Source organism: Poecilia formosa, unplaced genomic scaffold, assembly GCF_000485575.1.
Source record: "Poecilia formosa unplaced genomic scaffold, Poecilia_formosa-5.1.2 Scaffold232, whole genome shotgun sequence".
Taxonomy (NCBI): domain Eukaryota; kingdom Metazoa; phylum Chordata; class Actinopteri; order Cyprinodontiformes; family Poeciliidae; genus Poecilia; species Poecilia formosa.
The window spans coordinates 264,321-291,163 of NW_006800171.1; the positions used below are offsets into that span (position 1 = coordinate 264,321).

The following is a 26,843-nucleotide window of genomic DNA, read 5'->3' on the forward strand; positions in this document are numbered from 1 at the left end:
TCATTTCTGACCAAAATTTTTTTTTTTTGTATTAGTCATATTTTTCCCATCAGACTACAACTTTGAAGAAATGTAGAGAAGCATCACTAACTGACTGAACAAAAAAGAAACACTGACTTTGTTGTCCTTTACTTTGTAACTAGTTTGGTAGTGTCACAATCTATTTGAAAAAAAAAACAAAAAAACATTTAAATTAACTTTTATCTCCCGGGCTGATGTCTGGAGATGTTGTTTCTATGTTTTCACATGATGTTTCTTCCTGATGTTATCCATTTTGTAAAGTCCCTTTGTTCCACACAACACGGATCAACAGAGATTTATTTTTATCCCCCATTCTTCAATACAAAATGTCTCACGCTCGGTTAGATTGGGATCTGGGAACATCAAGTTCTACATTTTGCCACAAGTTCTCAATCAGATTTAGATCTGGACTTTGTCTGGAGTTTTTTATTGCATGAATGATCTAAACCTTTCCAGTACAGTTCTTTTCAGTGCATTCCACCTGGAAAGGTGGAAACCCTGCACCTTTCCAGTGCAGGGTTGTTGTCCTATAAAGGACCTTTATAGGGTTGTTGTCCTGATGGCAGGTGAACCCAGGGATTCCCTTTATCTATCAAATTAGTTATGCAATTAATTTTGACCTAGCTTCATGTTTCTGCTGGACAGAATCATCCCTAAAGGATTATGCTTCTTCCAGGCTTGCGGGCCGACTTCGATGTGCCTTTGGTTCCACACACCTGAATCTAATAGTTGAATTACCTCAATTTGGAGTCAACTTCTCTTGAATTCTGCAAGTGATCTCATTACTTGGCTCAGGTGTGTTGACATAGAGATATGTCTAAAAGTTGCAGGACACTGACCCTCAAGACTTGGACTTGAAGACATCTCGAAAATAGTATCTTCTCTTATATGATTGTGGAACATGCATATGGTTAATGGCTGATGTTTCCCCTGGATGATTTGTTGGAAATGTTTAACAGGACATCTTGTGTCCTGTTAAACATTAATTAAATGATCAAAACATCAAAACAACCCAAGATCTTAACACTTTTCCTAGTAGTTGATACTGCTTGCTTGGATCATAAATTTACCACAACCCCTCACATTATAACCCCCTACTCTTTGTGTAAATGGGTTTTGCATATTAGTAGGTAGTATTTTACTGGATTTATGTAGACGTTGTGCTGAGCAAAGATCTACCAAATAAAAATTTAAAAAATCAGTAATTGTAAGTGCAAGAGTAAGGTATTGGTATGATCATAAAATACGTTATTAACTCCCAAAGCACGTTTTTGGAGTATTTGTACTAGTTTGTTCACAATGTTGTCTCAGGAACATCTGAATTTAATTTCCTTGGTATTTTAAAGAAAGGCATTTCAAGGGAATTTTCTTTTAAGGAGTGAATCACAAATTTCAGGATTTAACATGGAAAAATAACAGCTGATGTAAGCTTTCTGTTTTCAACATGGCACAATAGAAATGCGAGGATTGTAGCTGTGCAACTTTTATTGAAGTGAGAGCTGATGAGACAAAAACACACTGAGTACTAATATGATTTAGGAGGAGGATGGCAGGAAGTAGACTACACTAATGCAATGGTCTCTGCATTAAGTCTTTACAGACTGACCACAGAGCATTTAAACCCACATCTAAACACAAACAAACATACACAGCACTACTGAAGTGATGAAAGACAATGAGCCTAAACATAAATGCTACCATGCATGTAAACAGTTCTTTAATTTATGAATAATCCTGGCAACAACTTCTCTGTTATGCTTAAAAGATGTTCTCTGTCCACTTCCTGAAACCCTCGTGCCAGAAATATCCTCTCTGCTGTGTGACTGGTGGCAGAACACCGCTGGCCGTCAACTCGCATCAAACATGAAAGGGAGGAAGAGAAAGACGGGAAGAGAAAAGTATGTTTTATTCGTCACTTTCCTGTTGGCATTTGTTTTTATTTGGCTTGTCACCAGCTCCTCTATTAAAGGACAACTCCCATGAATCGTTCACTCAGCAAAGCCCGGGGCAGAACCAGGGCAGCCCCGCATGGCCCCGGCCACTCCCGGCATCACATTAGAGACTCAGCACTCCAATCACAATGGAGGAACTGACTATGGAAAGTACCCTGTCACGGTCAAAAAAACCCCCCTGAGGAATAAGAGGAGGAGAGTGCATGTGTGACCGAACATAGCACACATTCTGCATTGATGCCTGAGCGTACTTTGGACTGAGGAGGCTACAGTGATTTGATAATATTTTCCGGCAACCCCCTTCAAACTACTGCATTTGTGTTCTTGTTAAAGCTCCTGTTGGTTTCTCTCTGGGGCTTATTTTTCCATAATAAGAGTCAGGGGAAGAAAATCAACCAAACAGACAAATTGATACACAATTCAGTGTCAGTGTAAAAAAAAAACATGCACTCTGTTAACAGAGGAAGCTTCCTGAGCATCCATGTGCAACTTGTGTCACATTTTGTTTTTGTATCGTCTTGAATTGAACTGAACTGATTTTATATAAATTTCAGACGGACATTTCACCAAGAGAAAAACAGCACAATAAAAAGCAGAACTTGCATATTTTCTTAGTTTAATACCCTTTTAGCAAACATACATATTCAAATATGTACAACACACCACTTGTTTGGTTACTATGAGTCTGTAAAGGAGTACGGAGAAATTTAACTTAGAGGCACATGTGATCACCAGAGGTTCTCCAATCTTCTAACCTACTTGCCTAAATGCCTAAATCTCCAACCAAACAGATGCCCTGATGACTTTAAGCTTTAATTCATTTCAGTCTGTATGGATGGTCTTTTCCACGGTGATAGATCTGTGATTAGGCGAATGGGTGGGGAGTGGGAGCTACATCTTCTCATTATCTTTATGTGAGGCTTAATACGGAAGCTTGGTTGGCGTCTTAGCCGGGATTCGCTCTAAACTATTCCTGCCCCATGCTGAGAGAGGCTAGTGCTTCAGGGAGCTTTACCCTCTCCATCGTACCTCATTATGGGAGCTGGATTGGACCACGAGGGTCATTAGTGGAAGACATCTGAGGTTCAGAGCTTTAAAATGACTATTAAAGCATTTCAAGTTTATTCATTATGGTGGCAGAGTTTCACAAGTAGTGTTCATCCTCTCTATCCTCCACATCCAGCCTTAACTCTAAATCTGCTCTCAGAAGATTCTAAAATACATTCTGGATTTGGAGGAAAGACCTCCAGAACCTAAAGCTCCCTCACGTGCACAGATTAGTCAAATAGTTCCCTAAATCCAATAAATGAAAAGCTGCTAATCACCCAGTGGTAAAACATGTCTGATTAAAGATAAACAAATATGACAGAAACTAATCCTGACCTTGCAAGAAATTCAGATCGTTATTTCTTTGTCTTTCTCCAATGTGCTTAGGAGGGGAGTTTTATTTTTTTAAATACACAAAAGATTGTGTTTGGTTATACAACCTCACTGGCATTCCACATCATACTTATCCATTACTGCAGGCTAACCTCAAAAGGACAGTGTCACATAGGATGTCGCCAGATGTCACACAATATGACATGCAAAAAGTACGGGCAGATTCCTACTCCCTACGGATAACAGTTAGCGTAACAGATTTGTTTGTTATAATTTTCTTCTCCAGTAAAATATCCTGTGCCAGCATATTCATATTCCCAGTAAGCGAAATCTGAGGTCAGACTGCATAGAGAATGGAAGGTGTAGATCCACTAAGCATCCATAATCTATCTTCCGATGACAGAACAGAACCCAATTAGCCGAGAGTCCCGCCGGAAATGGAGAAGCAGATACGATAAAGGAGGGGCCCACAGCTGCAAAGCTACAGGGCAAGTTACGATTAACCTCTCTTCAGCACACACATGCAAATTCACGCAAACACGCATTTGCGCACACACACAAGCACACAATGTCCTCTGTATATGCTGTGATTTTGTGATGCACACTTCTTGGAGGTCGTAGCAGAGAGTAATGACCCGCTGATGGAAGATTCCTGGTAGACGTTAATTTTAGGTCAATTGGTATTGCTTCTATTCAGCAGGATACTTTGTCTTGTTAATGGTGTTTTTCTTACTCTAAATGCCATTGTGCATCCTAAACGTAAACTTTTGGAGAAACGTAATGGTGAGAGAGTTCTATTTCTTATCAAAGTGACAAAAAGCACTGAAAAGGCCATGAGGTAAAAGTACATTTTTATTGCCATTGGTCGGCTAAAACTACACCAGCAAACTTAAGCAAACAGTTAAATAATTATCTGCTAATGCTGGCAGATTACATGCAACTCGCCTTTGGTTTTGTGATCCTGGTCTCGTTCTTTGAAAACTCAAATAATCCCATGAAATTTTTGTATTGATCTATCAGATGTGAATGGCTCGGATCTGAAAGATGTTAATTGTTTGACATCTTTCCAACGTTAAGCTTAACATCAGATGAATAATCAGTATTTCCTAGTGGCCAAATTTTAACAGTAAGTTAAGTAGGTTAATTCAGCAAATGTTATTGGTTAAAGTTCACATTGCTCAATTTAGAGTGAAATCACTGATGCCTTTTATCCATTTAAAAAAAAAATCTTTCTACATTTGTTTGACATTGTGAAATGGTTCTGCCTTTTCCTTTTTCTCTTGTTAAGCTCAGTGCTGTGGAGGATTTTCTCTCTTTTTAACCTTATCCTCCCTACCTGTCTGCTTAATGAGGGTCTCGCCAGTAACTTCACAACAGCAAACAAGGTCACACACATGTACACAGCATCCACACACAAAACAGCATCCAGAGAAACAACACACTGAGGCCGGCAGGGGCAAGGTCATCCTGGCTGGGATTTTAGGCTCTGCTGCAGGAGACAAGCTACTGAAGAGAAAAGGACGAAATGCAGAGGCAAGATGGCAGAGGGTTTGAAAATGAGCAGAATTATTTTTTTAATTTTTGTCAAGACTTCACTAGTCTCTCTCTTTCCCCCCACTTCCTGTAAATTAAGATGCGATCTTCTCCCACTGAGAGGGATGGATGAAAAGAGAATGAGCAATAGCCCAACACAGAATTTCAGAGACTGTCTATAAATGATTAATGGGTGAAAGGTTTTAGTTCAGCGCAATAATGATAAACACAGTCATTATTCTCACAGTACACCTCCAGTGGCTAAGGCTTAGGATAAAGCAGCACATCCGAATGACCGCAACTTGTTTACATCCACGGCAGACAACTACCTGCCCATTCAGCCACCCGCTACGATTCCACTCTCTCCTCCCACACGTTGCCCTCGGAAACAGGGGGAGGACATTGGAGTGGGGTGGATAGTGACCATCTGTCAGTGGCCCGGAGATCAATAGACGTGGACGGGGAAGGGGTGGGATTGAGGGAGGGGTGCAGCGAAGCTAAATATGTGGCCCACTGTGACCAGAGCCTGGCTCGATGTGCAGCCGTTTTATTTACTGAATGAAAACACACACCCCACGAGTCCCACTCACACGGCATTTATTAACGAATGGCTGGTTTTAGTGGGAGCCAGAAGACATGAAAGGATACGATGCCTCCTAAAAGCTGCTTACAATAATGCATGATATTTGCTGTCACAGGCTTCAGATTTGCTCATCTGAAGTCTGAAAATGAGAGGGAGAGAACCTATTGAGAGGGTTTAATATAAATCTAGATCACTGTGGCACTGGGTCAGTTGAGACCAGGACAAAACACTCTGCTGCTGCGCAACAAAACAATGTCAGCTCTCTAGAAATGCTTGCTTCAGCAATGATATGGAGCCGAATTGTGCTAGTTCATGCAGTCGGAGGTGAAAGGACGGGTTTAGGTGTGGAGAGTAAAGCTGCAATGCACTTACCCAGCATTTGGCTAAAGAGAAGCTGCTCCAGGTCTCCAAGAACGGTCACCACTAACTCTGGGTCCACCTTCAGAAAACTCTTGTCATTCTCTCCGTCTGTCCCCTTCTTCTCCTTCTTTTCCTCCGATAGCTGAGCTCCAGATTTACCTTTCTCCCCAGGTTTCTTGCCATTGGTGCCAGCACTCCCAGTTCCATTGGAGTTAGCTTTGAGAAGCTGTTCGGCAGAGTCTGTACCTGGGTTCACTTCGGAGGCTTTACTGATTGGCTTCACCTCGGCGTAAGGTCCCCGTGGTTTACCAGGAGCCGGGATTCGACTCGGCTTACCCATGTTTGAAGCTACTGCCGGGGAGCCAAAGGATTTGGGCTTACCCTGGAATAGAGACTGTTCTGACTTTGAAAGTGTCCGAGAGAGAGGTGGTCTCCCGCCACCTGCTTGACCTGCCTTGGTCTGTCCGGCTTTGTTTGACCCTGCTCCATGACGGCTTGCATCATCGTTCCATCGAGGGGATTGGTGCAGGTGCAGCTTCTTCTCAGCGTCGGTGAGCACACACAAGTTGCCAAGTGATCGTTGCTTGCGGAGCCCAGTCGGATTAGGTATTGGAATAGGGATCGAGCCGGAGTTGGGCCGATACACTTTGAGCTCTGACCCTGAAGGACGTGAAGGTGCCTGGGGCAATGCAGAGGGCTTAGCCTGTGGCTTCCTGGATGCCATGGGCTGGGCTGAAGTATCCTGACAGGAGACAGCTGCAGACCTTAGATCCAGCTCTCTGGGCTTAGCCGTCATGCTAATGTTAGCCACATTAGCCTCCAGCATCCCTCCTGTAGGAAGAAAAGCAACAGCATCAGTCATCCACTCAGAAATGCACACGTACCAGCTGATTAAAGGAACCAGAGAAAAGAAGGGGACAAAGAAATGCGTAAAGACACAAAGGCTGACTGGTTGTCGCCCCCTTTTACCCCAGGGTCATGACTGAGTGAGCCAGACTCCCTGCAGTGTGAGACTGTGGGTTCACTTCTTTGCTAAAAATGATGAGTGGGTTAGTAGAGTGACAGTTGTACTCACTGCTGATGATAATCCATGGATTTCCAGATCCTTATTCAGCACCAAAATCCACTAGCTACAAGCGTATCCACGACTGCCTGCGCAACACAGATGAAAACCTGGCCAGACGCTACCTCAATGTCCCTTCAGGGTACCTCTGTCTTGCTCTGTACTACCTCCTGTTCGGCAGGCGACCAGCAGCCGACTGACAGGAGAAACAGTCGCAGCAGCACCAACGACACCCCCCTCTTCCTCTTTCTCTCCTCCCTCTGCCTCTCCCTCTCTCACTGCGTTGCTCACTCTTCCCCCGGCAGCTCATTCACCCTCCTTTCCTTCATCCTCCTCGTTCCTTCCTTCCCTCCTTCCTTCATGTTGTCACTCGCGTGGTCTCCCCTCCTACTGGCTGATTCACCGCTCCATCCTCCGTTTCCAAAATACACTGCAGAGGCTGTGCTACGCTGCTCACCAGTGAATGGGAAACAATGAGGGCTTTACGAGATATGAAACGTTTTGTGTAGAATTAATTCTCCCCTTCACCTTGTCCTACGTCAACACCCGTTTTGATGATTAGTTTATTGTCCAGCCGCTAAAGACCCAGAAATTAGTAATTGGATGTAAATCAAGTAAAAACTAAGATCATTTCTGTGACTTACTAAGCCACAACTAATAACTTATAGAACTGAATTTGTCATTACATTACCTCACCTGCCTCACATCACTTATCTCTCATTGCATCTTTGCCGACTTCCCGTTTTACCCCACCTACTCCATCCGGCCAATGCAGATACACAAGCTATTAAATTGATATCGTGCAGTTTCGTGCATGCCTCAAGATTACAAAGTCATCGCCTCAGTGATGTAAAAACTGTGTGTGTGTGTGTGTGTGTGTGTGTGTGTGTGTGTGTGTGTGTGTGTGCGTGTGTGTTTGAGGGAAAGAGAGAGAGAACCTAAGAGTGTGTGTTTTTATCTGTATTCCCCCATGCCTGTGTATGAATGGGTCTTCCACAAGTGTGTCACATTGATGAGACAGGACCAGAGAAGTAAGAGCTCCAGTGGAGGGAATTGGTTAGTGTTCACCATATCATCTTATCACTCTAGACATTCCAACCCAGACAAGAGAACGAATTATTTTCTTCCTCCCCAGTCTACTAATTTTTTTTTCTCTTCACAAAGAAGACTAGATCTTGGACACCAGACCTTGTTTCACCCTAGTTAACATGCCCATGTTAACACTCTACACAATTTCTCGTCTAGGTGAGGACAGCCTCACAAATGCTTTCCAGTCTGCTTATGTATGGAAACTATCATTATATGTCTACCAGACTGCACTGGGAACAACTCTCCTCAGTGTGGATGCTGTGACTGAAAGAAAAATACTCAAAGCAATTTGCAAATGTTCTGATAACCTTAAAAACTATATACTTCCCTGAAAGCATAATAAATGCCAAATAATTTAAAACAAAGTTAACCAGAACAAAACAGGAAACAATTTACAGTGTTTTCACACATTGTACTTTACAATGTCTATTACAATGCTGATGGAGCACAAAATGATCTGTAAGTCAATAATAAGGCACTCACTATCAGTACATATCTGCATGCAGTCCATTTTTGAGCACTAATGCATCCTGTGTGCATCGTGATCATCTAACGGACAAAGCATTCACATCTTTGGTGCTTAATGGTAGGTGTGTTCCTTTGTTCAATCTGCAAGTAGCAATGCCTACAGCCAGGATCTTATCAGCCACCCAAACGGCAAAAAAGGAGCTGGTTCTTGTTGCATTTGCATAAATCGGTTAATACAAAATCAGAGTGAAAACAAGCCTGCTTGCTGACATTTCACCTCAGTGGCAGAGAGTTAATTTAAAAACGGTTCAAACGGGTTTGGACTGAACCTACAAAACAACACAAAAAACACATTACAATGCATGTTTTTTTTGTTTTGTTTTTTTCTCTGGCCTAAAGTCCATTTGGCCTTGAGTGAGGGTGTGTAGTAAAGGAGTGTGGATGAAGACGTAGGCATACAGAGGCTGTTTTATTGTGTGGAGGCCATTCCATTAATTAGTGGTAGCAAGGTTTAATAAAGGACCAATGTTGGAGTGGTTTTGCCACAGTGAAGCCTGGGCTGTGCGGTGACAGCTATATGAGCTCTCTGAGCTAGTGGGGGGTGCGGCGAATTTGTGAGGGTTGTAATTTAAGGCTATTAGGTGCTGTACATCAGCTCTTATACTTCCCTGATGAAGGATTAAGGCTAGTGAGAAGCAAGTGGCCACATACAAGATTGCTCTGTGTGTTGCACAGACCCATTCAGGGAAAAGACACGAGTCGGTGCTCTTACAAACACACACATATGTACACAAGTAAAGTTTTGCATTAGCAGTGCACAGATACCCGTTTGTTCAAAAACACTCGTCTCTCTGGCTCCACAGTCTAATCGCTTTAATATATGGTTGATTTAGACTTAGAGATTATTGTTCCACTTTCTTTCTGCTTAGTCTCAAAGTGTGCCCGTACAAGCACACACATACAGTGCATTGCAAAAGGACTCATACTACCCTACATGTCTTGTGACAAATCTAAAAGGAGGACTACTTATGACTTTCTTTTTACTGTGTTTTTCCTCTTAACACCATGTCATAGTTGTCAGATTCTTTTGGAGGGCACGACTTAGAGTTGTTATGTTATCAGACTCTGGATCCCCACATCTCCCTCAGAGACGCCACAGCCATCTTTGCTGCTTCCCTAATTAATATAAAATAAAATAGAACAGAATACTTTTTTTGTCATTGTACTGGAAGGTACAATGCTCTCCTCACCTGAGCAGTCAGTTTAAGTTGGCAGCTATGCAAGTTTTCGTACGAAGTCCTGTCCTGTACCGTTTCATACCCTAACCCTAGTATTAACCAGACCCGTCTGATTGGTTGCTTGGTTTTCTTAATGCCGTCTTGTTCTCTAATGTTCTCGAATGAGCAACTACACAGAACGGCTGGATACATATGGGCAGTAAATTGCACACACATGGACTCTGTTTACTAATTAGAAAACCTCTGGAAGTCGTTGGTTACATTGGATTTGCTTTATGGTTACCAGATTAAAGACGGCTAAATATATACAAGCGAAACTTTTCAGAGTGTAACCAATTTTGAAAAACATGTAGCTATACACTACATTATACTGGTCTGTCAGATAAGAAATAGTCGTTGCTTACATTGTGACAAAACATGAAAAAGTTCCAGGCTCATGAGTACTTTTCAGTGCTGCTGTACACAAACACACATATACTAAGACGGCCTCTCAGACCTGAGCAATCTGGTCCTGACATCAAAGTAGCTAATAGTTTCGGAGTGTAATGAGTGCCCGTCCTAAATATTAACCCTGACATCCAGCATGTAGCAGCCTCGTACCCTCAGCATATTTTAGAGCGATGCATGTGAACACTTTTGTCTTAAATTGCCATAATATTTTGAACATTTCCATAAATGGCTAAAGGTATTTACTGGAAAAAGGTAATGAAAGGTATGACTGACAAGTAAAATTAGATAGTAGATAGAATGCACAGGGTCAAATAGCGGCAAACAGACAGCAAGGCTGGCAGACGTGGAGAAAGTGGTCAGTGGCTCGCTCCTTTGCATGAGTATATTTGCCTTAGCATTTTTAACCAGTGTGAAACAAATTCGCCACTATATTTCAACAGAGCAGTCATGTGAAGAAGGACTCACTGAGATGCACTGAATGGTTCATTATACGCATGTTTACAAAGTTATACAAGGCCTTGGGCCTTGAAAGGAAAAGTACTGAGAGGAAAGAGCAGTACAGAAGATTTGGAAGCAACTGCATCAAAGCGCCTCAAACCTAAATATAAAAGAAAAGAGTCTCATTTAGGTTTAGCAGATGGCATGTGTTCTCACTTTCACCCACTCACTTTTGTCATCCACCACCTCTCCGTTGCTTTTGTTTTGCCTTTTTGTGTGCAAATAAGAGAACAAAAAGTTGTGGGATTTAAAGGAGGAGAGAAAAGGGGGGGACTGAGAGGCTAGAAGCCTGTTTGAGAATCAAAAAGACAGCACATCAAAAGAAAAAGGACTGGAAGGATTTTGATTTCACATTTTGTGCTGTTGAATTATAGATCATAACTTAAATGTGTAAAAAGTAGAAGACGGAACCCGAAGTGAATAGATAAACAAATAGGATCAAGGAAATTGCCTGAAAGCTGTTTTTAAACTCAGGCTGTTCATCAACTGATTGGACGTTTAAGTCCAGAGTTTTCATCTGATTTTTTTGCCCAAGCTTTTCCTCTGTTTATGCTAATGGCAAAGGCAAATAGCTTTCTGTTTCTGAGCATGGATTGTTGAGATTCAGAATAAAGGTGCAAGGTACCTTTGCGGCCAGTAAGTCTTATGCAGTGAGACATTAAATTTAGAAAATGATCCTGAAGGTGTCCTGCAATGGACTGGTAACCTGTCCAGAACACACCCTGTCCTGCGCACACCAACTGCGGGAGATAAGGATGAGCACAACAGTTCCTGTTGAAAGACAACAAGACTATAGTCAGGCAGACAATGGAGATTTTTCCTTCAAAAGAACAATAGAGCTGTGCAGTCCCAAGACTGCAGCTGGATATGTGGATAAATTGTAGAGTTCTTCCTTCTTGACTAAGGGCAGTGATGACTGGGTCTTTCAACAAGACACACTGCAGTTCCAAATGCCTGTCTGACTCCTTCCAGGACAATCACATGCCTGTTTTGGAGAGGTCTACTTGTTCCCATGATCAAAATCTCATTGAAAAAGTTTGGGATAGTTGACAATGGTGCTTTGCTAAACAGTCAGACATACATTTTGGTTTGTTGAAGTCACTCAAGATGCCATCTTCGTCACATAAAGCAATATTCCTTCAGTTTTACAATAAAGCAGTGTGAATTGAAGATTCGTGTAACTTTCCAACTCAGTCTTATGATGTTCACCATCAGTGGAGTTTTCTTCTCAGAAACAAAGCAATGAGTAAGAGTGAGATGTGGAAGGGAACTGGTGAGGAAGGATCTCAGTATGTGAGCCAGAGGACCAAAGGAAGCTCGTAAGACAGAGAAGGGATATCCTGCCTCAATGCCTCACCTCTCCTCCGACGTTTGCTTGTGTCCGCGAACATGCAAAACAGAGGGGGTCCACAGGACGCAAAGAACAACGGCACACTGACACACATACACAAGGGACTACTCTCACATACACACTCTTGGACCACACAAACACCCCGGCATGGTTATTAATGTCCTGTTTACACACAAAACACTTAAAACAGCGGTCTGGTTGATGCATACAGTACGTGGCTTCCTCCTTTGGGGTAGAATAATGTTGCTTGAATAACAAAGAGGGTTTTTCCAGCAGTGACAAATCTCTAGTCTAGTAGTTACACTGACCACTGATGATGAGCTCCATGAGTCACCAGCTTAAGCATTTCAGCAATCCAGCTTTCAGTGTCAAAAGTGAGACTGTATCAGTCATACAAGCAGCCAACTCCTGCAGCATGAATGTTAATCTTGTTTAAAAAAAATAAAATAAAACATTCTCTCCCTCTGGGTGGACGGCACAAACTCATCATGAGTCACACACCAGCTGAGAGCAGGAAAAAAAAAAACATCAGCTGCCATGCAGAGAAGTATGTGATGGATGAGAATTTGCACCTTACATGTTTATTTTAAAAAAAGAAATTGTAGAGATGGTCTCTGGCCAAATCCCCAGTGTCGACATTCTCAGGACACTTTCCTGGGGTATCCCATAATGCTCTGCTACCAGCAATGGTTGCCTGGTTACAACAGTTTGTCAGTGGGATCTTTAAGTATATTATAAATGTGTATATCAAAATAAACGTTGAAATTTATTGGTTGCAAATCCACAGTGTGTGTTTATATTCTGGCATGTGAACATGCTTTGTCATGGGTTATTAATGTGACAGAGAGAGATGTCTTTGTGATTTCACTTTTGAGTGTCTTTCTGTGTGTCCCAAATTGAGGGGGTTACACACATGAATAACTTAATTAGACTGCCTGGGTTGGGAGTCATCCCACAGGTCAAGAAAGATCCTGTGTGTGTAATCATTCACCCATTCCTTAATTTACCCATCTCTCTCCATGCTTTCCTCCTCCATCTCCTGTTCTGTAATGCAGCTGTGCATTAACCCTTGCTTCCTTTGTTATAAGGAACCTTTCCCTGGGGGGAAAGGGTTGCAGGAAGAAAGCAGCAGAAATGGAGATAAGACGACGCGGAGGCTCTGTGTTGGTAGTTAGTGTGGGCCAAAGCCGCCCTGGGGGAGGCTCTTCTTTCATGCTCGATGTATTAGAGCACTGCAGTATTTGCACTTAGAAGTCACCTTTTCCACTGTGAAATAACACAAAATTACCTGCTGAATTAATATTTCTGACTGCAAAAGCAACCTGACCTAAACATCCAACATGGCTGCTTTGCAAAAATGCCTATATAAATAATTTATTATAGTAACTGCTATGCATTTGAAATTAATCAATCCAGAGGCACACATAGTGACATACAATATCTATTGGTGAACAGGTTCTTCTAGACAAAACGGCCAAAAAGAGTGAGAGATACAATATCATCATCTTGTATGGCTGGCATGGATAAATTGTGTACATTTCATTTGTGTTATGTTTTCAACTTTGGTTCAACTTCTTTAGATGCATCGTAACTTTGACTTTGCTGAAGTTTGAGTGCAGAACTCCTGAAAGCTCAATGCTTGGATCAAACACGGTGAGAGGAATGGCATTAAACCATAAACAGTGATTACTCCTCCTGGGGATGAGTGAGCAAATAGTCTTATCCATTCTTTTGTCTGATCATCTCCAGAAAGCTACTAAACCACTCATCACTGTCCAACACCAACATGGCATATGTCTCCCCTTGATTGGATTGGCCAAAGAGGATTATGAACTGTCCAAGAGTAGAGGCAGTGGTAGATCCCTGAAGCAGTATCCGTTAGACTATGCAGGAGCTTTAACAGCATGGTACAAAAATGCATAAAATGTAAGCTTGCACAATTGTCACTGTCTATGTATATTTATCACAGATTTGTTGATGTTGGTAATTAATTGTATCCTTATAATCTCCACAGCTTCTGTTTCTGTCTGCACAACGTGTGAATAACAGAGAGATATCCACTCTATAGACTGACAGACCTTTAGAATGTCCACAGGGACGTTCAAGCCATTCCCTTCCTGGGAGATGAAAAATGATACCGAGTCCACATCACATTTATCTTTTCAAATACCATCTGTGTGCTGCCACACAGACGCACATTAACACACAGACACACTCCATACACAGGTACAAATGTACACTCAAATACTGTTCTGGAGAGAGTTAAGGTCGGAAGGTCTGCGCTCTAATTGAAAGACCACCTGGTGCCACAATCACATTAAATGTTCAGATCTTCATTAAAGCCTCAGACAGGCGAGCTGATCATGTTACCTCTGATTGAATCTGTGTGAATGCAATCATATGGAAAACAGAACCTGCAAGAAAAATAACTCATATTCAGTGGGGACCACCATTTAAACAATTACATCATCTATTTAAAAGCGCTGAACTGTATGCTCGTTCTGCTGCAGAGTTGTGCCGTTTTTCACTCTGACCTTTGTGAACAAAATGAGATCCATCATCCGCTGTCCCTCTGCGCACTTCTCTTTCCATCTCCCACTTGCCTAAAATCTTTACCCTCCGACCTATTTCCCTCCCTTCCTCTGCAATCTAAATTACAGTGATTAAGATGTCAGTCCACCCTCCGTATAAATGCAGCTTCAGAGGACTAACACTTCGGTTCTGTTTCTAACGCCTGCTAGGGACCAATTACAAGACCACAATCAAGGCCCAAAGACAGCCAGAGGCCTTTTTAAAGACCATGACTGGCCCAAAAGACCAGCCCCCACCCCACACCCTTTTCACAACCAGCTGGTAGAAACCTCATAGAAGGTTTTATACATGTCTTAATTGCCAGCAGCATGAGTCGGGTAGATAGCGGTACACTGACAGGATTTATAAAACAGGAAAACTTCCAATAATGACATGAATCCTAATAATTCATCTCTTGATATTAGACAAGACGACTGCCAGTATAGAAATGAAAGTTACTCTTTTCTATGAACCAAGATCATTTTTATTAATACAGAAATTAGTAGGTGTGATTATCTGCATGGTTTCCTAAACGTAATACTGATGTCCTGAATTTCTAAATGTATAATTTTAATAATGTCTCTAACCTGTTGTTAGGTCATCACAGCAGACTTCAATAGATCCAGATGAGCAGTCACTCAGTTCCTCCAGAGAGAAGTCGCTCTCCTGTATCCTCAGCCTGCCAAACACATATAACCGTTGCACATTTCAGTTACTGAACATGTAAATTCATTCAAAACAGTTCAGTACACTCAAATATTGTTTTCAACTGAGGAACATACTTACACATTATCCTCCACAATTTAACATACATATACAAATACAGAAAGTCTTTTTAAACCTAAAAAAGTAAAATAAATAAATAAATAAATAAAAAATCTATGTATATTTTTAATCACTTATCACAGTAACCTGCATCTGAGTGAGAACATCAATCTGAGTAAGGCCTGGACCTGAAGACAATAACTATGGCTCTGCTTTGGAGAAGTGGAAGGGTGTGTTTATGCAAGCACAACAATGATGCATCTCTGGAGGTGATTCTGTTGAATTAAATTAGCCTGAAATGACTGAACAAGCCTCTGAGTCTGGTCTAGATTCTTCCAGGTAGTAGTCAGCATGTATTCATAACCAGAGAGAACTAATGGTGAGCACGAGGACGCAAAAGAGAACTAATAACACAGTGATGAGATATAAAAATTTTTTATATGCATTGGTATTCAGCCTAACCAAAATAACCAACTTTATTTTAACTAACCCAAAATAAAACTAACCATTGTTTGCAGAGATCATCTTAGTTAGGACAGGGGTACCCAAGTCCAGTTCTCGAGAGCCATCTAAACAGCAGCCTGGTAAAAACCAGCCCCTTGCTATGCTTAGCTTCATACAGAAGCGGTTGCTTCCTGTAGGTGTGGACTGTGTTGAATTTTAAAACTTTACCCATTCGCTAACGTTTGTCTGCAATGCTGCAAAAGTTTAACAAAAGTAGAAGAACCAAGCTGAACGAGGCACCTGTTAATGTTAATTTAGTATTTCGGCCAGGCTATCTTAATGATCCATATATTTGACTTGGGTTTATAGGAGAAGGGATGAATCTAGAAGTTGCAGGACAGCAGCTGATCAGGACTGGACTTGGGCAGCCCCACCCCAAAATCCTTGTAGCTGTAATTAATACTACAGGAGATTATACAAACTGTTCAGATTTGTATTTGTGAAAATTGTGTGATTGCACGAGTTAGGTATATATTTCCTTTAATTTCCAGATTTTTTTAATTAGTCTGTTAAATAAAATTACAGTAAAATATGCTTGTTTGTGGTTGCAACCAGAAAAAATGTCTAAAAGCTAAAAGGAGTCCGTACATTTGCAAGGTGGTGAGCTGTGATAGGCGTAAAAAAAAATTTCTGTTACCTGTAGCTGAATGGAGCCACAGCTGCCATGTTGACTCTGGTTGTGTGTGTCTCTGTAGAGTCCTTGGGCAGGTGGTGTTCCTGTTCATAAACACTGGATATTACTGGCATGGCAAATGTGATGAGTGGAAGTGGGAGAGGATCAGGAGAAGATGCTGAACTGCTGTCCTCTGGAGTCCCCATCTCTTCGTCTGACTGACTTGTGGAGCCACTGTGACTTCTAAAAGTGTGTTTGGAGCCTGACTGAGCGGTACCGGGCCGAAAGTTCCCATTTTTTACAATGCTGGCTTCGACTGGTTGCTGTTTAGGGGGATTTCCTCCTCTTGCCAACGTATTTTGACTCATTTCCTGAGTTGTGTTGGAGTTTTCACCTCCTCTGAAACGGAAAGCTGGATGCAGGTTGTTGGCTTGGTTCTTATTAATGATGGTTCTTCTGTTATGATTCCCATCATGCATGATGTGAGATGGAACAGGTTTTTGAAGATCCAATGTGTCCTTGGAGTGTGGCGATGGTAATCTGCGCTGGACCACCGGGCTGCTGTAGGCTGAACGTGACACATGACTCCGGTGGTAGAGTTGATTTTTCATGCCCCCGTCTTTCAGGCGTTCCCAAGAGGAAGGCCCAGGAATACCGGAGTTTCGTGGACGGAGTGAGGGAGAGTGAGTGGGTGTATGTGTAGGGCTGTGTTTTGGGGTCTGCACTGAGGGCCTGGGCAAGTCACAAGCTTGGCGACGGGAGTCTGTTTTTGGAGAGTTGGTCACAAGGCTGCGGGGGAGGGGGATTCCTGAGGAGGAAGGCCCACGGGGGGGTGATTTCACATTGATTCCTCCGCTCATTGCGACCTGCATAAAGAGATGAAAGGCCGATGAATCAAAGGGCAGAAGGGAGGGTTCCACACCAAATCATTAGCCAGAAGACCTTTCTGGGAAGGTCTGGTTATACTTTAGCGCGTAATTGAACTATGTTAATATTTCACAAAAGATCCAACTGATCAAAATTAACCTGACAAGAAGTTTGACTTTGACTAAATCATGAGTTAAACTTTTTGATAAATTTCACATTGTTTTTTTTGTTTGTTTTTTTTTTGGCTAAGTCTGTTAGTGAATCAAAAAATGTATTTTTTTACGGGGCCATGTGCAAAGAAATCAATACATTTTAAAAAATCTCATTCAACTACATATTTTAGGTTTGTGCATAATTTATGATGTGCTCCTGGTATATGTATTGTGTGTTTTTCTATGAAGGCTGCAAATTCAGAGAGTGCAACTCTCTAATGACGAAGTCGGCTGTTTTTTCCATTTGCTTTACAATCCTGTTGTCTCCCCATGGTGAATGATTGCCAGGCCATCATGTGCAGAATCTTCAGCACTCTATAGTCAGCGCGATTGCTCAGTAAAATGACCAAACAGTTCTTCCATTTCAGCCTCAGTAAGAGTCCAGCATTCTGAGGTGAGTGAATCTTCATCAGTCTAGACAGCGTCTTCAGAGTAACATAAGATACATAAACATCAGTGTTGTGCCACTGACAGATGGAGTAAGCCAGTTTTATTTTTTTCTGACAATTCCTCCGTCTCATCTTTTGAAACAGAGTTGCAATTCACACGGAACTATTTGAGATGTTATCACTGTATGCTGTTGAAACTTTAACTAGATAAGCAGTTGTAAGAGGGATAGAAGGGTTGCAACATGAAAAGTCTTGGAAACTGAAAGTTTAGCTAAACACTTTCACAAGACTGCATCAAACAATAACACAAATAGACCTACTGTTCTGTCTGGAAACCTGCTCTATTCGTTAAGCATTTCAGATTGAGACTTCAGCAGCACACTGGACGACCCACCGAAATGCTGACCAAGTGGTCAGTCAATGTGAGGTTGCGTAAAAAGAGCAGCTACCGAGTCAAATGAATATAGATTTGTGCTTAATCTGATTTTAGATAGCATTTGTTCGTAAAATAAAGAATTATCAAAATGACTGATCTATAGCTTTGACAGCATTTTTAACTGTGTGTGTCTCTAATTACACTGTCATATATTGGACAACAAAAACAAGCACAGTTTCTCAGTCACTTCAGCCTTTTTTGTGGAAACTCTCAAATTCTGAATAAACTTTGAGACACTTTTATTTAAGAACTGGAGAAATTGGGTTATTTCTATTTGGGTCATCCTATATCACTGGTAATTGACATTAATGACATCATCAGTGATGCGGCAGGAGGTAACAGTAGACAGATGTGCCCCTCCATTCTCATTTTCTCATTTCTCCGGATCCCCAGATAACTATATCTGTCCCTCTCCTTCTCTCCCCTCCTCACTTTTTCCTCTAGGGAGGTGCACGGCACTAACAAGCATCAGAATTTCTCCCCATCTAATAGAAGTCCAACAAGGGTTTCCAAGAGCACAGGTGCAGCCTGACTCTGTGTCTATCTGTATGGAAATTGGCCTGTCCCTGGGGAGACGGCGGGGTCATTCTGGTACATCAGCCCAACATGCAGTGCAGAGGCTCAGCTGCTGCTATTAGATCAACTATGTTTGTTTGTACATGCGTGGCTGTGAGTGAATGAGATAGAGTTAGAGAGAGAGTATAACAGAGGATATAGGTCAATAAGATAAATTAGAGAAAATCAGAAATCTGTTTTAGTTATCAGACAGTTTACTGAAAATACTTTGCTTACAAGTTTAAGATTTATTTTTACTACTGAAGACAGTCAGAATCATCCTGTTGGATTAGTAGTTGCCCTGTTCATCCGCTGACATTTTCTTTCTATTTGTGACTAAAAGATTGAAGTTTTGTGAACCCTTGAGCAGATTCCAACACAACTCATGAGAGAAAGTGTAGAGAATTTATGTATGCATCGGTCCCTTACTTTTCAAGGGAAATAATCAAAATGTTACACAAATCCTACACATCTGAATCACTTGTAATTTCTGTTGTGCAATAAATAACTAGGCCAGTAAATTTTGTACATTTTCTATCCCAACCAATCACTTATTTGCTGCCAGTTTTTGTGAAAATTAGATTGCTCCTGCGCTGACCATGAGTAAGTAAAGAAAAATACAATACTGGATGAATCATGTTATTTTTCTGTAATGCAGTACTCTTTGGTGTCCAAGAATAGCTTCCATCAAAATTACAAAATACTGTTTGGTTTTAATTGTTCTAATTGTCCATGTGGTTTTCAGCAAAAATGTAGGAAGAGACAAAGAAAAAGAAAAGATTGCACCAACTTCCTCATGCAACTGAATCTTTATCAATATATGAGAAAGTAATCATATTGGAATGTATTTTTTTAAGGGAAACGTTATGTGATCACCGACAGCTTTCTACTTTGTCCAGAACTAATTTCCTAGTGTTGTAGTTTGCATTTTCCCCCCCCCATCCATCTTTGTGCTTTTTTGGGAATGGCAGCACCAAGAAACCACCTGGCTCAGCTGCAGTCTATTATCTCATCACTGTACAGGATACCTGCTCCAGTGTTAACTCAGCTCATTGCCAGATTTCTGTATTTTGCCTGTCATAAAACACTGAAACCTGAACTCGGTTCCTGAAATCCTAAACGTTGCCGTCTTCTGTATCTGACGATCTTTGACAGAGCCTGTGCCACTGCAGAAATGGTTCTTCTCCTCCTTCTCTGCCTGCCAGCCTCAGATTGTTTCATCATCGTTTAGTTCGCACGTTAGCCATCACCAAGATTCATCATTATATTCTGCAAATTGTCAATTAATGTCCTTAAAAACATATGAAGCACTCTGAATGTCTGCTTTTAGACAAGCACCTATATTCCCTCAACATTTATTGAAAATTTCTTGACATTAAGGAACAACATAAACAAGTATTGTACAGGGTTTTTTTTTATTTAAATAATCCTTTAGAGTTGTCATAATTTTTAGCTACTGACCAGTGAACAACCCTAACTCTTTATGTCAGTATAGTGCTGACATCTGCTGGATATTCTGTGAAATTGCAATAGGCAGCAAATGACTTGCTTCACTGCTAAGCTTCCGTCCTTTTCAATTACCTCTTAAGAAATATAATTCAGTTGATTACCTGCCTAAGAGCATGTTTGACATTTTCAGAAAAAAAAGAGCAGCAGTAGATATGACTTTTGTTTAAAACAAGAAAAATATGACAGGCCTGACATCCTGGACCTTACATTTGAACTTTAGAAGAACACTACATCGTTTCAGCTCTTCTGCCATGGCAATAAGCTCCAACATAAATGAGTTACTGTATGTTGGATCAAAGAGACATGTATACGCTCTCACGAGAAAAAAATAAAATAAAATAAAACAAACACATGCTCCCCCTTGTGATGCACACTCTCTGACTCATCACAAAATCAATACATGAGGTGGTAACACAGCCCTCTCTGTCTGAAATGAAGAACATTGGCGATGCCTCTGTGCTCGTCTGTGTCACAAAGTCTGAGACTGCAGAAGGTACTATTGTTTGTACATCAACATACAGTCCAATGAAATATTAACTAAAAAAATTGCAGTGAGAAGAATACAATGAGAACCACTGAAGAACAGAGAAAAGAAAGTTCTTGGGTTTGAGAGTTTTCTTTCAGAAAAAGTGACCAAACTCCAAGAATAACACTACCTAAACCTAATAAGACCTTTATGCTAAAATTAACAAGACTTTGAGTCTCACATGAATACCTTACTTGTCAATGGGCTTCCGAGTTCCTCGATGTGCCGCCGGGCCGAGCGCAGAGAGAGCTGGCAAGGGGAGGGAGGTCACACTTCTTCTACTTCCCAGGAACAATGGTCTGTTTTTTCCTGGATCACAGTTGCATCCTCGTCGCTGCTCTCTCATTGGTTCACTCTCCTTCACCATTCCCCAACACAGGAAGCTGTGACAAATAGGAATGACAAATCCAGCAAATCACCAGCAAACATACCAAGATGACTCATTTTCAAAGTCACTTTTGTGTCTGAAATCAATGTTCTCATCTGCTGGCATAAAAAAAAATAATAATTTGTGGATGTAAAAAAACAAAAGGACTGAAGAATGAGTCGAGGTCTGTTTATGTGATCGTGACTCAGTGACCCAAATGGAGAGATTTGATCAACAATGAACCACGATGACACTTTATCTTTCATATTCAATACAGGCTAACACACAGCAGTATTTTTGGTTTATGGTGTGTTGTGTTGAAGACAATCCATGAGTTCTGCTGGCAGACTTTTTTGAAGACACAACAGAAAACAAAGCATAGATCAATGATGAATAGTCACCCAACGCCACTAAAAAAACACACTAGATCTTATTTATTTACAGCGCACTTCTCGTCATATAAAGAGAGGCAAAACATTCACTCGCAAATTTAACAGGATGAAACACAACCAGGTCACACAAAGTGTAAACATCTACTTCTGCAAACAAATTTGGTGCCTTTCATCCACTCATCATTCAACACTTATTTCAGCAGTGGAAGTTCTTGTTTTCATGGATGGAGAACCCTTCTGCTTTTTCCAACAATTACCTCTCAATACAACCAAATGTATTCAAAAAACTGTGACATACCACAATTATGAGGAAGTAAAAAAAAAAAAAAGTAAGACCTTGTTTTGTATTAATTCTCACTATGTAAGGAATTTTCAATAAATGTAGCTTTTTAATAACCCACAAACCAATATTTAGTGTAGAATCAATCAACTACAGCTTGATCATGTTACACTTTTCACATTTTACACACTGGTTAATAATATTGTTCAGATAATTCATAAAATAAAACAAAATACGTTCCATGTTTGTAGGTCAACAATAGAATAAATGTTTTGTAAATCCCACACTGTCTCTTAAATTTAAACAATCTAAACACTTCAGGTTTGACTTGTTTTATTATTTTATTTTACGATTTTTAAACTACAAAAATCAACTACATTCTTGATTTAAAAAAAAAAAAACTGTAAAATATCAATTTAATTAAGAACTGCCTGCTTTTGGGTACGGCCATACTGTGTTTTCAGAGTGTGCTACTCATTGACAAGATATGCAAAGAAGCAACAGAAAATTGACTTGTTTGGGATGCAGCTGATGGATAACCTTGTGTCTCCAATGGCACCCCAAGTGGTGAGCCATATCCATCATCTCAAAAACCCACCACTGCTCATCGGGAGTAACCTATGCCACTGCATGCATACAAAGTATACAGAACTGAGTCATGGGGACTCTATAATGCTGACTCAAGCTGATCCAGTCACCCCTGGTCATAAAATCCCCCCAACTCGCCAGCTTTTCTTCCAACCAACCACTGCTTTCTCCCATCTTTTCACTTTATTCCCGACAGTCACGCCACTGTGAACGCATTCACCCTCAAAAGAGAAAACTTATAATTATCTCTGTTTACACTGTCACCAAACAAGAAAGACCACGAAACATCAAAATTAACTAAAAAAAAATGTAAAGATATGAAGTGTAAGTAAGTAAAATGAGGATATGGCTCGACTTACCCTCTCTCACTCTTCTTGTGCCTGGCTGAGTGTCTGCCTTTCTTTGCCTCCGTCTACTTTTGTGAGGCTGGCCGGCGTACATGTGTATTTGTGTCTATAATCTCACCTTCTATCACGTCATGCCGCTCCGCTGCTGCCGCAGTACGCCTGCAGCCATGTCCCCGCCTCTACCTCTCTCTCATCATTACAATATCTGTCTCTCTCTCTCCCTCAGTCTGAGTAATGGACCTGTTGGCTGGAGTCCCTCCCTCTCAGCAGTGAAATATAAACCCAGCTAGCAAAGGCAGGCTGGTGCATTAGCTGGATGAGTGTATTGCTGTGTGTGCGTGCACGTGCGTATTCGTGTCTGCGTGTGAGCGAGACAGATTTAACCTCAATAGTCTGAGTAGCATATGATAATTAAAGCAGATGTGGCTAGAAATGTGAAAAACCTGACCCCAATCATCAGATTTTCATGATCTAATTGCTGAAGAGGGAATAAAGAGAAAGAGAGAAAGAGAGAGACAACAAACTGGGTTAAAAGGAGATCAGCTGATGCAAACTCATGATTATACTTAGACACCTGATGTCTTTATGTACTGAAAAGCTGGAGGAGAGGGACAGTCTCTCCATCCATCACTCTGTTTTGTCCCACTCTACTAATGAAAAGGGAGGGGCAAATGAGAAACAAGGGAGACACAACCAGGAAGAAAGGAGAAGTGATATGAGCAGGGAAAACATTGTACCCCCATCAGCATAAAACATCAGCTGGCGTACTAACATAACAAAACATATCGATTATTGCAGTTAAACTAAGAATACCAGTAAGACTATTGATTATTTTAATATATAAATAGAATCTTGATAGGAAAATAGAATAAAGATCTGCTAAATTTGTTAGCAGTTTTCAAATAAACCTGTTCGTTGTGCAGAATATATTTGACCTTTTTGGCTGTTCTGATATTTAAGGACTTTGCGCTCCACTCTGTGTACGCACATGACTCATGATGAGCCACTTTTTAGCTTAGCGGAACAACAATGTTGTCAACAACGCCTCATAGGAGGCGATAAATGTTCTTATTTGAATGCTGTCTTCTCAGAGGAGATGAAAAGAGCAAGAAACAATAGACAGAGATGTCTCATCAGAATATGAAAGCAGCTTTTGTATTCTTCTTGTTACCAAGAGCTAAACTAGCAACTCTCTTGAAAAACAGCAGATTTCTCCTCACTTTATTTCCTTTATATAAGCTAAATTTTTGTGTTTCCTATTTTGTTTACCACCTAACCTGTGGTTTATCTTATCTGCTGTTTTTTGTTGTTGTTTTTTTTACCACCCTCTAACTGGAACTGTTTTGGTTCCGTCAGCATGTGCCTCTAATGCAGTCATAAAAATCTATCCAGCATGCACATGTTTGTATAGATCCTAAGTGGAACCTGGGAAACATGTACAGACGGTGAAATTTGCATCACAGAGACTTTGGACTGCAGCAGACAGCAGAGCGAACTGGGAAGAATGAATTATTCTTTATAAAGCAACACAAGTCAAGCAAGCTTGAAATAGCTCATTAATTAGAGTACTTGCCATCTGCTTGATTGCTGCACTTGTCTCTGATTTCCAGTTTTCTTTTTTTTTTCATTATGAAGTCATTCAAAGTTCATTTAAACCCCTGCTTCCCATAATTCCTATGCAATTTCCAACTATTCTGTCTAGGACCTTCAGCTCATGCTCCCACACCACTGCTGCACATTCATTCGCTCCAGTTGTCATTGTTACAAGATGTAAACTCCCTGTTCAACACCTCCTATTTAAATTCTGCTGTTCCTTGTTCCCATTTTGAAAATGTCTCCTTATTTATGAACGTGTGCTTCTTGGGTGAAGGGAGGTTGTTTAAGCCAACTGTACAGCCAGTGTGCAGCAACAAGTGGGGCAAGGGCAGCCCTCTGCTACTCCATTCCTCAGATGGTCTGGTGAAACTCTTGTCACTTTCTCTGGGATCTCAAAAGGACTTGAAATCAAAGGAAGGAAATTGTGGATTGTGTGAATGCAGTAGCATTTTGTGGATTTTGTGAATTTAATATGGTTCGTTTTTTCAAACAAGTTCATACATAATCGACTGACTACAAGCTATAGGTTAAATTTCTTCTCATAAAGACTGTGTGGCGACAAAGCTCGAAGTCTCTGACCCTGTCGCCGGACACTGAAAATGCGCTTCAATCTTGTGCAACAAACTACCGTGTAACCACTGTATCTCGTTCACAGACGAAAAACTTTAAATATTTGAAATTGTACTTCCCATGAGCTTTTACAACTGCCCTTCCAAATTACATCTTTGTATTTACAATCTCTCTGAGAAACCTAGTTATTTTGTAATTTTCTTTTCTTGTGGGATCTTTTCCTGTCTTCAATTATAGTTCTGTGTAAAGCCACATTTGTGTTTTGCTCTGGGTCTCCGTGTCTCCCTCCCTCCCTGTGACTCTGTATTGTCTCCCATCTCATATTTCTGCTTTGCTGGCTTCAGTTTTGCACACTGGCACTCGGTCCCCATGTAGCATATTTAATGGCAGCTATAATATCCAATAAATCGATAGGTAGCAATCCCTATTGCAAAGCACAATTTCCAACATCTTCTGATAAATATGATTTCTAAGACTCTAACCCTTTTCTTTTTGCTTACAGTTGTGTTTGTGTGTTGGCTCATCCCTGCTTGACTGGTCTTGAAGCTCTCTAACTGATAACATATCGATCAGACTCTTACTTGGTCTATAAGCCCCCAACATGGAGACGTAAGCATAATGGAGTATCTGCTCATTGAAAGCCATTATGCAAATAAACATAAAGCTGCTCAGCCAGGCATGATGAAGTGATGCTTGCTTTCAGAACACACTAGGTCCTACGCAATGAACGGCCCCTCCCCCAACATGCATACTGTACAATACACATGACCTCCTCGCTCTACCCTCTCATGTTTCTTCATACTAATGTGAGATGCTCTGCTGGTAATGATCCATTTGTTACTCACCTATCAATCCTAATATCATCACCAGGCGCTGCTCTCCTGTTTCCTTCAGCTCCAAGCACATGAATAAAAACTGTAAAACTTCTGCAACCACAAGTATGAAAAAAAAAAACAACACTCTCACATGATCTGTTGCTTTGTCCCTGTGTTTCATGAAAATGGGAAGTGACTTGTAACAGAGGATTATGGGTAGTGGTGTGCAAGCGTCTGCAGTGACTATCAGTTTGTGTGTGTTGAGGAGGGTTGGATGCAGGGGTAAGGGGGTGGGGGGTTAATGTCATAGCTAATCTTCTGATGTCCCCTAGGGCATGTCCCCTCCAGGGAGAGACCGACTCTGAGACAGACGCTGTTTTGACAAAGGGACACTTGTGTCACCATCACACTGAGGAGCAGACTGACGAAAAAAATAAAAAGGGGGCGGGGGGTGCAATTTCAACATGTTGACTGTCTGGAGCCCCGGGGCCTCACATGTGTGGTCTAAATAAAATATCTACATCAAAACACAAAAAACTTACAAACGTGACAAATTAGTTAATTTTAGATTAATTTAAAGGTTTTCTGTGATAACAGAGACTTTCTTTATGAGCGTAATCCTCCATTACAAAGGTCCCATCAGCTTTATGAGTCTCTAGCTTTATGCTTGACAGTTCTGTCACCACCAGATGGTGCTACTGTGCCTGAACCTTGGTGTCAGCAAAACAGGATAAACCAAGATTTTGACTGGCTTCACACAACTTAAAGTTGTAAATCACACAACTTAAAGTTGTAAATCACACACAGCCAGAAGTCAAAAGTAAAATAAATACTACTGAATCTTTTTTTATTTATAAGCATTTTCTAAGCAGATATGAAAGTCTAGGACCTTTTGAGTTGTAAAACTTGAATTATGGTTTATTTCACTGTGAATATTTCACACTTACACACGTTA

At 41.0% G+C, this 26,843-nt stretch overlaps 1 protein-coding gene across 17 annotated transcripts in view; it reads right to left on the reverse strand.

Annotated features, from left to right (window-relative positions):
• nav1a (neuron navigator 1a) overlaps positions 1-26,843 on the reverse strand; it is a 94,236-nt gene that overhangs the window by 60,100 nt on the left and 7,293 nt on the right. For 13 of the 17 annotated variants that reach the window (XM_016680078.1, XM_016680090.1, XM_016680091.1 and 10 more), the window contains exons 2-5: positions 21,128-21,316; positions 16,464-17,305; positions 15,145-15,236; positions 5,842-6,660 (exon numbers count right to left, since the gene is read on the reverse strand). In XM_016680078.1, the coding sequence (XP_016535564.1) occupies positions 5,842-6,660; positions 15,145-15,236; positions 16,464-17,299 (1,747 nt within the window). In that variant the 5' untranslated portion in view covers positions 17,300-17,305; positions 21,128-21,316. Of the gene's footprint in view, positions 1-5,841; positions 6,661-6,904; positions 7,176-15,144; positions 15,237-16,463; positions 17,306-21,127; positions 21,317-22,919; positions 23,017-25,918; positions 25,942-26,843 lie in introns of those variants that run through there. The other 4 variants (XM_016680076.1, XM_016680075.1, XM_016680087.1 and 1 more) reach the window with 4 other exon arrangements.